The following is a 10,287-nucleotide window of genomic DNA, read 5'->3' as shown; positions in this document are numbered from 1 at the left end:
TTCAAAGCTGCTGTGGCCACAGAACACCTCTGGGTCCTCTTGGCCTTGGTTCCCCAACAAGCCAGTGGTGGCAGGAAGGGTAGGAGAGGGAAGCAGCCCCTGCCCCGGGGGGGCCTCACAGGCTGTACCAGGAGAGTAGCCAGCCTGGGCTGGAAGCAGCTGGATCCTGGGAGTGGCTAACCCACACATCGTAGATGCTCTTGTTGGGTGGCACCCCCTGGAAGAGGGCATCTAGATCCCAGAGCAGCCCTGGGGGGGCATGGGTTTCAGGGGCCACCCCCCAGAAGGCTGGGCTAGTAGAAGGTGGGCACTGGGGACAAGATGTGGGTGGTAGCGGAGCCAAGGGCATTACCACATTGGGAGTGTAGATGGGCAAGTAGGAGGTGGGCAGCTGCCCCCAAAGTGAGGCCCTGTGACTCCCACCAGACAGTCCCCCAGCATCTGGGGAACCCTGCAGTAAGTGGAGGGGCCAGGCTCTGTGCTCAGGGGAGAGGGGTGAAGGCCTGCTGGTTCCCCCCTGCGAATTAGTCTCCCTATCTGTTTTTTTGGACCCGGGAAGGGGGCAGAGGGGCCACAGAGGCCTCTCAGAGCGCAGGGGTGGAGCAGGCACCACCTTCTCCCCACTGTGCCCAGATCCTATGTGACCCGGGCTGCTCTGTGGCACCCCCTCCCTGGGGTCCCTTAGCAGAGACTTTATGCTGAAGCCCTCACTGGGCGGCTGCTGAGGACTGGGTGGTGGCTGAGGACTGGGCTGCGCCTGAGGACTGGGCGGCCGGTAGGGCCAGCCGTGCAGCACGTAGGGGCCCAGGTCCTTGGCGAAGGCTCCCCGCACGCCCCTGCTCTGCCAGCGACGGCACAGGGCCGTGTTCTGCAGCCGCAGCGCCTCGGCCGGGATCAGGCTCACGTCGACCGCCCAGAAGTTGCCCTTGGCCTGGGGTTTCGCAGGATCTTTAGGCACCTGGAGGGGGTGGGGAGGCTTGGGTGGGGCCGTCCGACCCCAGATACTCAGGATTTCCGCCCGGGCTCCGACCCTCGCCCTACCCCACCTTGCGGAAGCATCGGTTGGAGGAGAGGTTGTGGCGGATGGAATCCTTCCAGCCCTCGTAGTCGTCCCTGAAGAAGGGGAATGCAGCCTGGACCTGACGGATGATCTGAAACACGGACCGGGGGTGGGTGGCTGGGCCGGCGCCCTGAACCGGGACGCAAAGTGGGGCAGCACCGCCCCTCCCCCACAGCCTGACTTAGGAGCGTCGCGCCGCCCCCCCCCCCCCCCCCCCATTAACAGAACACCTCTGCGCCGGAGGGAGAAAAGGATCGAGGGAAGGGTCCTGCCCGAGCACCTCAACTCCTTCCCCCCTGGTGCCCAGGCCGGGACTGGCCCCACTGACTTAGCTGGGTAGGGTAAGGTGGGGTCGGAGGCCGGAGCCCGAGCTTAGGAATAGGTGGGGGACGGGTCTGGAGAAAGGTCCAATCACCGAGTGTGAGGGAGAATGGGGGTCCCTCTCACCTGGGCCAGCTTCAGCCTGCGGGAGGGTGCGGCCTGGATCACCAAGGCAATCATGGCCAAGTAGGTGTAGGGGGGCTTGTCATGACGCAGGTATCTCTTCTTCCTCCTCTTCGGGGGCTGCGATGACGACTCCGACCCAGGAAGCCCCAGGCGTGGGTTGCTGCAGGGCCCCATGCAGGGGAGGCAACCAACGTGGGCAGGGGCCTGGCCCCGTGGACGGCACAAGGCAATGGGGTTATGTAGCGTGAGGCAGGGCTGAGGGCCTGAGGCCCGCGGGTCTGGCGGGCCAGACCCTTTATCATTCGGATGGAAGGGGGAGGGGAGGGGAGGCAAAAGGAGGGACGAATCGTCGGTGGGGGAAGGGAGCATGCAGAAGGCTGCCACAATTAGCAGGTTTCAGTTAATCTGGAAGGGAGGGGCAGGGAAGATTCCAGTGGGGGCTGCAGGCAGCCACCCAGGGCCTCATTCCTCACCCCTGGGCTGCCTTAAGCACCCCCTACAAGCTGGGAGGAAAAGCCTTTGGAAGGGGCCAGTGACCCATAGTTACTTTATCCTGTCTGTCTGGGTTGGCCCTCAGGCTCCCATTTAATAGATGAGGGAGTTGATTTACTCAAAACTGACTTGCCAAGAATAGGTGGGGCCTGCTGGGAGTTCAAGGCTGAGCAGCTTCCAGGGCCTAGATGGTGGTCTGGGAGGGCTTCCTGGAGGAAACCTCAGAACAAAATAGGGAGGTAGTGGATTCAAGAAATTTTCCCAGGGGTTGCTGCAGGGCCCCGGCAGATTCCCAAGGTCTTGGAGGCTGCTTTCCTCACCTCCATGGTGCCTGTTAACAGTGGGAGCCGAACAGCTCTCATTATTAACTGTGCACCCCTCTGGCCCTGGGTGAGCTGGACCTGCCTGGCTCCAGAGGACTTCTTGGAGGCAGGCTTGCCTCTCTCCTCCTCTTTTGGTCCTCTGGGTCCAATCCTCTTAAGGTTGCTACCAGGACGATGCCTCTTGTTCTTCTGGGGGCACTTGGGCAGTGCTCCTGGGTGTGTGTGTGCACGTGGTGGGGGGGGGGGAAGAAGTCTAGCTGGAGGGGTTTAGGGGTTTACTGGACACCTCTTGGTGCCAGACCTTGAGGATAGAGCTTCATGGGTCATAGTTCCTGCCCAGGGGAGTGTGCAAGGACCATCTGGCTTCATTCTGGACAGGAGTGAGTGCAGGTGCATTGCATGAGTACACAGGAAGGGATTCTCAGACAGCCACAGGGACATGAAGCTTAGTCTAGATAGAAGATGTTCCCCAGGCAGGTGGAGGCTGGCCTGAGTGGAGATGGGACACTCTAGGTAGGAGAGTGGAGGCTCAGGCTGGGGAGGTCTGAGGGGTCAGCACTCGCTGCTTGGGCCTGGCTAGAGCCTCTGAGGGTTTTAGCAGGCACAGGACCTTCCCTAGAAGTGCGGTTCCAGAAAAATGCCTCTGGCAGGTGCCCTGATACTGACTGGTCCTCTTAACTCCCAGACCCTATTCTTCTCTTCTTACTCTTTAAGTTGGCTCCACGCCCAACATGGGGCTTGAACTCATGACCCTGAGATCAAGAGTCACATGCTCTACTGACTGAGCCAGACAGGTGCTCCTCCCACACCCTATTCTGTCCCTTCACCTTCTCTCTGGCTATCTGATCTGTTAAGGCCTTTGAGTCCGTCAAGACCTATGCTCTGTACCATGCCCCAAGGTCCAGCCCTGCTCCTTACCAGCAAGTTTGCCCAAGGGGGTATCAGGCCCAGGACACTAGCAGTGGTGGCTGATGCTGTTATCACTATGATATGAAGTATATCACTACTTCAAGAATTCAGCTTTTCTTGGGCAGTCCCCCCCCCCCCCCGCCCACATTATACTCTTAAATGGTTGAAAATCTGCAGTAGGTACCCAACTGATGGAAGGTGCTGAGGGAAGGCATGAGTGGTAGAGGTGCACTGGAGGAGGAAGTTTGGGGCTGAAAAGGATGATGTAATGTGAAGTTCCACACACTCCCCTCATTCTCAGACTCTCCCTTCAGATGTCACATGGATTCCCTTGAACTCCGATGTCACCTCTTTTAAGTTCCCAGAGCTCTAGTTGAGGGGGTCCTTGTGTCTAACCATGCTGTTGCTATCTATGGCCTCCTAGCCTCACTCCATCAGCAAAGACGTCTTTCTCTCCTACAAGTCTTAAGTCACCCCTCCCTCCCTTACGGGTCCTCCTTTGCTTGGTTTGACGTTCAAAGCTCCTTGTGTCCGGACTACTCATATCTGACCATTCTCCTCCGCTCTCCCAAACCACCACCTTCCGTTGCTCCAATGCACCGGGTCCTCCGCCTATAGGCATGCTTCCCCCTCTGTTCGTGATGACTCTGCTTTGTCGGGTGAACCCCGACTTTTCCTTAAAAGCTCAGCATAAATAGATGACCGCCTCCCGAGAGCCTTTTGACTGCTTGCCCTTTCCACCCTATCCGCGCCGAGGATGCCCCCTCTAGAGGTTCACACAACACCGCGGACCGCCAACCTCCAAGGGCAATCCCCGCCCCCTGGCAGCTCGGCCACGCCTCCTGGCTCCCAGGGGGCGCCGCGGCTTCCGGCTCTGGGCGGTGCGGCCCGGAAGTGTAGCGTTGCCATGGCGAGAGCCGGGCGCGGGGCCCGCCCCCGCGGCGCCCAGAGGAACGCGGGGCCGACTGACCGGTCGCCGGGATCTGATCGTCTACGCTGCGGCGGGCTGCGCGAGGCGGAAGGTGAGGCGCGCACTTCCGGGGCCTGCGGCGGTAGAGGGGACCCGGCCCGGGGGAGAGAGGGGCGGGGGGAGGGGGGCAGAGCTGAGCGGGCAGAGGGGAGACGAGCGCGGTAGAGCAAGGTGAGAGGTACCGAAGGCAGGGCGCGGTGTCTGGCCGGCACACGGAGAGGCCAGGCCCAGGGCACAAGTCTGTCCAGGCTCCAGTCGGGTGCCGAGGGCGCCAAGGGGTCAGGACCGGCTTCTGGAAGTGGCCGCCTGTGAAGGCCGCCGGTAGGGCATTTCACGTTTTGTCTGTGGAGTTGTTTTCATTTTTGCAACCTGTTGGCCAGGTGGGCAGCGCCAGACTTATCTCCATTTGCAGCCAGGAAATGAAGGCCGGCGGGAGTGACACGCCCGGGCTTTGTGTGGGCTTTGGAGTTCGGCCAGAGGAGAAACTGGAGCCTCTCAGGGCTTCGGGTGACCTCACTCGTGGGGATCCTGGGCTCCTCCTCACAGACTGGGGTCAGAGTGAGAAGCTCTGGCGTGCGGAGAGTGCCGGGCCGTGTGCTCCAGGCCCGTGGCGGAGTATCCGTGACTGGTTTGGGCTCCTCTGGGTCCTGGAGCAGAGGCTGAGGCAACCGTGGGATTAATTTCCATGGGTGCAGAGAGGGGAGGCGTGCCTGGAGCCATGCCAGGCTCAGGGAAGCCTGAGAAGGGCTGGCCCTCCTCAAAGCTCCCGCCTTACTTTTACGGGAGCTTTAACTTGAGGGGGGAGGTGGCCGTGGGAGCGCCGTGCTGCCCTTGTCAGCCCCTGTCTTGGCCGAGCAGTGAGCCCTCGTGGGTGTCCTCCCTGGGCAGGATTGGTGTGTTTCCCTGAATCCCAGAAATGCTGAAGAGGCTTGTGTGCTCCTGGCTGTGCTGCCTAGTGCGCTTCAGGGGCACCGAGGGGAGCCCCTGCCTGGAGCTCTCGGGCCGAGTTACGGAAGGGGCTGGTGGCTGCCTGAAGGAGCTTGCACAAAGGCCACCTCTGGGCTCCTCATTGTGAGGCTGTGTCCCCCTTTCTCTGCTCCCCAAGCTCTTGCTCACAGCTGGGATGGGGAAGCTTTAGAAAGTGCTTCCTCCCTTCCCTTCCCGTGCAGGGGCTGGATTTCCTCCCTGTTGGCTGGAGCCTCCTCCCCTGGCTCCGCTGGTCGGTCATGGCCTCATCCCTCACCTGCTCGGGGTGTGCCTGGACTTTGCTCTCCCTGCCAGGCACCTAGGAAGAGGGCCGCTGTGCCTCTAGGCTCTACACTGGGAGCTGTGTTCTAGGGATTTGAGTCCTTGGTCTCTTCCGACAGCCTGTCTCCACTGTGTGTGTTTGGGAACTTCAGCCTATAGCACACCAAATACAAGGGCGCATTTGGCTGGGTGGATTTTGGCGGCAGTGGTAACATTGATGTGTCCCCACTCTCCCTGAGAGCCCTGTCATGAGCACGCTGTGAAGGCGCACACACGGGTTGTGTCTTTCCACAGTGACGGCTTTATTCAGTCACCCAACAAGGCTGACGCCATCCTAGAGCAGGTTCTGGGTTCCAAACGCAGGGACGTTTCGCCACGTGATTAACTTGGCTTCTTCCACGGCACCCGGAGCAGAACACGAGACAGGCCACACGACAGACCAGGCAACGGAAGGGGGTCAAACGCCAAGTCAGTCTGCGGGCGCACAGTGGAGAGGAAGCCTCGGTCCCGTCCGAGCCGGCTCTCGGCACTCACTGCTCATCACGTTCAAGCCCTGAAGGGTCTCGGGGCTGTTCGGAGACCGGTCGGGCAGAGGCCTCGGCCGCAGCTGCCCTTTTGAGGTGGTCACACATAGAGGGGTCGTGTCTGAAGAGTCTGACGGTTTGCTGCAAAAGTCTGCCCCTTTGAAGGGGGTTTAGTTGGTCCCGGGGCCCCAGCGGACCTCCTCTGCTTCTGCTTGTCGTCAGTTCCGGGGTGTCCGCTGATGCTGGTCTGGCCGAGATCTCGTAGCGGCGGTGTCCTTCACTGCCTGTGTCGCTGCTTGACACAGGCCCCCGCTGGACCTGAGTGACTCCACCTTGCTGTCTGCAGCACCCCACCCTGGTGCCTGTGCCACGGTTCACTCGTTAGCCAAAGCAAGACATCTTGGAGGCTCTTCCCTCACCTCCAGGCTCTCTCAGAACTTCTTCCCAGATATTCTTGATTCTGGCTCTTCCTGTCCATCCCTTCCACCACATAGCCTGTCTCTGGGATTACAGCAGTTGCCCCTCACTGGTCTTGGCTCTGTTGTAGCCCCTTGCCCCCCTTCTTCTCATCTTAGAGTGATTGATCTGAAATGCAAATCTGATTCTTGTACTTTGCTTCTTGAAACTTCCTCGTGGACTTCTGAATAACACTCACCTGTCTGTGCAGAGTAGTTCCCATCCTGTGCCCCTTCGGTTGACCCCTGAGCACTTTTCCATGTGTGTGTTATGCCGCCACCATACTTAACTCTTGTGTGGTGGTGGAAGGGAGAGAACAAACCTTCCCCCACCCCTTCTAAGCTCTGTGACCTTGGGCAAGTTCTCATCAACAGAGCAGCTGAGAAAGAAGGACAGAGAGATACAGGAATGTCCGGCTCTCCAGATGCCCAGGGGAGAGGGTCCCATGGAGCAGGCACCCTGTTAGGGCAGGTATAAAAAGGTCCGATGGGGGATGTTGGATTCTGGGCTGTGTCCTTCCTTGGCAGCTGTGACAGACAAAGCACATTGGTGCTGGCGGAGAGCACGTGGGAGGTGGGGTCATGGAGATAAGGCCTGCAGACAAGTCTTCAAGGAAGTTTCAGTGTGAAGGAGAGGAGAGTGTGGGGGAGGTGGAGGGATGGGAGTTGGCTTGAATAGGGAGGTCCATGGAGGTCCAGAAGCATTTGGACTTGGGCAGAGGAGTAACTGATGACTTCACGGTCCCTGCAGATAGAAGGGGGCTGGGCTGCAGAGTGGAGGTGGTTGCACTGAGTGCAGAGTGGCTTGAAGAGGCCTGTGTCTTCTCCACGCTCAGCCCCAACTTGCCGTCCCAGGATTCCCTGAGGCCTGGGCCTTTCTTTGATATGACCATTATGGTTTTGTTGACTTTGCGTGATATGCTGTGTAAGCTTCACCTCCCCCACCCCCTTACCCAGAACCTCTTCCTGTTTTGAAGGAAGGGAGGATGGTGTGGATGCAAGGGACTCCCTGGGAGCCTCCAGGCCTCAGATGAAGGCTCAGTCTCCTGCAGAGCCCTCCCATTGTACGGGTAGGTTTCAATGTCCCTCCTTGTGCATCAGGGCCGGGGGCAGAGCCTTGCCATGGCTGATGAACCTCCTGACACACCCATATGCGCCGCTGAGTGATGGTCTCTTCCATCACACCAGCTCCCCCACAAGCTCAGAGTCTCCTGGGTTACCTTCGGTCAGGAAGTGCCAGGAACCCAGTTACTGAGCACTTCCTGAGAGTCAGGCATGAGGTTCAGTTCCAAGAACATGGGGGGGAAGGACATGTCAAACGTTAGAACAGAGTGAAAAGATAGGAGAGTGACAAGGTAACCACAGAAGACCTCTAAGGAGGTAACGTTTCAGTTGCAGTCTGAGTTACAGAAAGGGAGTGAGCTACCCTAAGATCTGGTGGAAGACCCTTCCAGATACAAGGAACAGCTAATGCAAAGTGGGACTGACGCTGAAGATGGACACATGCTAGACCAGAGGTTGGCAGGGTGGTGGTGGTTTTTTTCTGTGAAAAGCTGGATAGTAAATACTTTAGGCTTTGCAGGCATGTGGTCTCCGATGCAGCTTCTAAGTCTGCGACTTTGTGGGAAGGGAGCCACAGACAGTACAAATGCGAGTGTTCTCTTTCAACAAAACCTTATTCGTCGATGTTGAAATTTGAGTTTCATATCATTTTCATGTGTCAAAAAATACTTTTTTCCCAGTTATTAAAAAATGTAAAAGTAAGTCTTAGCTCATGGGCCGTATAAAACCAGATGGCAGGAAGTAGTATGCCAGCCCTGTGCTAGACACCGAAAATGCTGCGTCAACTCACTGAATCCTTCTCAGGACATTGTGAAGAAAGGACTATTACCATTCCGTTTATGGATAAGAAAACTGAGGAAAAGAGGTCAAGAAACTTGACCGGTCTCCTCAGCTTCCCACTGCTTCAAACCCAGAGTTTGAGTCTGGTTCCTGAACTCAGCTCCCAGCCACTGTGGTCTCTGGAGCTGGAGGTTTCCGAGGTGTAGAAAGCAGGAAGCAGGAAGCAGGAAGCAGGTATAGAGTGGAAGGTGGAGAGGGAGGCGTGCAAGGAGATGGCGAGGCCAGCAGGGGCCAGACCACATAGGGTGTAGAGGCCAGGATAAAACTTTGGGAATGGGTACTTTTTTTCACATCAAACTTTATTGAGGTATAACTTACATATAATAAAACATCTATTTTAAGTGTGGTCTGCTGGGTTTTGGTAGATGTACACATCTTTGTAAATCCACCATAGTCCAGATGTACAACATTCTCCCACCCTCAGAAGTTCCCTCATTCCTCTGTGGCCAGTCCTCCCTCCACTGGGCCCCAGGCAACTACTGATCTGCTGTTACTGTAGCTTCAGTGTCCCTTTTTTAGAATTCACGTAAATGGAATGCCGTGGAGTGAACACTTTGTGTTTGACTTCCTTCACCAGGCATAATGTTTGGAAATTGAGGTGGTACAGGTATCAGTAGGTCACTCTTTGCTGCGCGGTTCCACCGAATAGATATACCATTATTTGAGCTATAGTTACGTCTGTCGATGAGCATTTCGTTTCTCTCCAGTTTGGGGCTATTGTGAATAAAGCTGCTGTGAATATTCATGTATACAAGTCTATATGTGGATGTATGTTTATTTCTCTTGCTGAAATGATAGAAACGATGGGTCGAAGTGTATAAGTAACTACATAAGAAAGTGCCAAATTATTTGCCAAAACGTTTGCTATCATTTTATGTTCCCAGTTGTTCCTTGTTCTCAATTCAGTGTTGCCATCCTTTTAAAGTTTAGCCATTTTCGTGGATGTGAGACGGTAGCTCATTGAAACTTTAATTTACGTTTCCCCAATGACCATGGTGTTGAGTATCTTTTCAAATGTGTTTTACTGGCCATTTGTATATCTTCTTTTGTGAAGTGTCTGTTCAAATCTTTTGCCCTTACAATATGGATCGTTTATCTTATCAAGTTTTAAGAATTCTTTACATATTCAGGATGTGGGTTCTTTGCCATATATATACATATACATATACAACATATATATATATATATATATATATATATATATATATATATGTTGCAAATTTGTTCCCACAGTCTATGGCTTGCCTTTTAATTTTCTTACCAGTATCTTAAGCAGGGGACACTTTTAATTTTGATGAAGTCCAGTTTGTCAGTGTTTTTTCCTTTATGGTGTGAGTAGAGGTAAAGGGTCGTAGTTTTCCACATGTATATGCTGTCATTCTAGCACCATGTTTTGAAGACCATCCTCTCCCCATTGTGTTACCTTAAGATCTTTGTTGAAAATCAATTGAGATGGGAATGCAAGCTGGTGCAGCCACTCTGGAAAACAGTATGGAGGTTCCTCAAAAAACTAAAAATAGAACTACCCCACGACCCAGCAATTGCACTACTAGGCATTTACCCACGGGATGCAGGTGTGCTGTTTCCAAGGGACACATGCACCCCAGTGTTTATAGCAGCACTATCGACAAGAGCCAAAAGTATGGAAAGAGCCCAAATGTCCATCGATGGATGAATGGATAAAGATGATGTGGTTTATATATACAATGGAGCATCACTCGGCAATCAAAAAGAATGAAATCTTGCCATTTGCAACTGCGTGGATGGAACGGGAGGGTATTATGCTAAGTGAAATTAGTCAGAGAAAGGCAAATATCATATGATTTCACTCATGAAGACTTTAAGAGGCGAAACAGATGAACATAAGTGAAGGGAATAAAAATAATATAAAAACAGGGATGGGGACAAAGCATAAGAGACTCTTAAATATGGAGAACAGAGGGTTACTGGAGGGGTT

The 10,287-nt window shown here is 55.1% G+C and overlaps 2 protein-coding genes across 3 annotated transcripts in view; one reads left to right on the top strand and one right to left on the bottom strand.

Annotated features, from left to right (window-relative positions):
• Positions 1-16: 16 nt before the first annotated feature.
• FOXH1 (forkhead box H1) lies at positions 17-1,696 on the bottom strand. The gene is made up of 3 exons (XM_030303648.1): positions 1,508-1,696; positions 1,047-1,151; positions 17-958 (listed from the first exon to the last, which is right to left on the bottom strand). The coding sequence occupies exons 1-3, from the start codon at positions 1,679-1,681 to the stop codon at positions 116-118; spliced, it is 1,122 nt and encodes a 373-aa protein (XP_030159508.1). The 5' UTR covers positions 1,682-1,696; the 3' UTR covers positions 17-115.
• Positions 1,697-4,137: 2,441 nt separating this feature from the next.
• PPP1R16A (protein phosphatase 1 regulatory subunit 16A) overlaps positions 4,138-10,287 on the top strand; it is a 40,820-nt gene continuing 34,670 nt past the window's right edge. The window contains exon 1 of one of the 2 annotated variants that reach the window (XM_030303633.1): positions 4,138-4,253. The gene's annotated coding sequence lies outside the window, so the exon portion shown is untranslated. Of the gene's footprint in view, positions 4,254-7,391; positions 7,499-10,287 lie in introns of those variants that run through there. The other variant, XM_030303635.1, reaches the window with a different exon arrangement.

The sequence above is a fragment of the Lynx canadensis genome, chromosome F2, assembly GCF_007474595.2.
Source record: "Lynx canadensis isolate LIC74 chromosome F2, mLynCan4.pri.v2, whole genome shotgun sequence".
Lineage (NCBI taxonomy): Eukaryota > Metazoa > Chordata > Mammalia > Carnivora > Felidae > Lynx > Lynx canadensis.
This window is presented reverse-complemented; position numbering and strand designations above follow the sequence as displayed.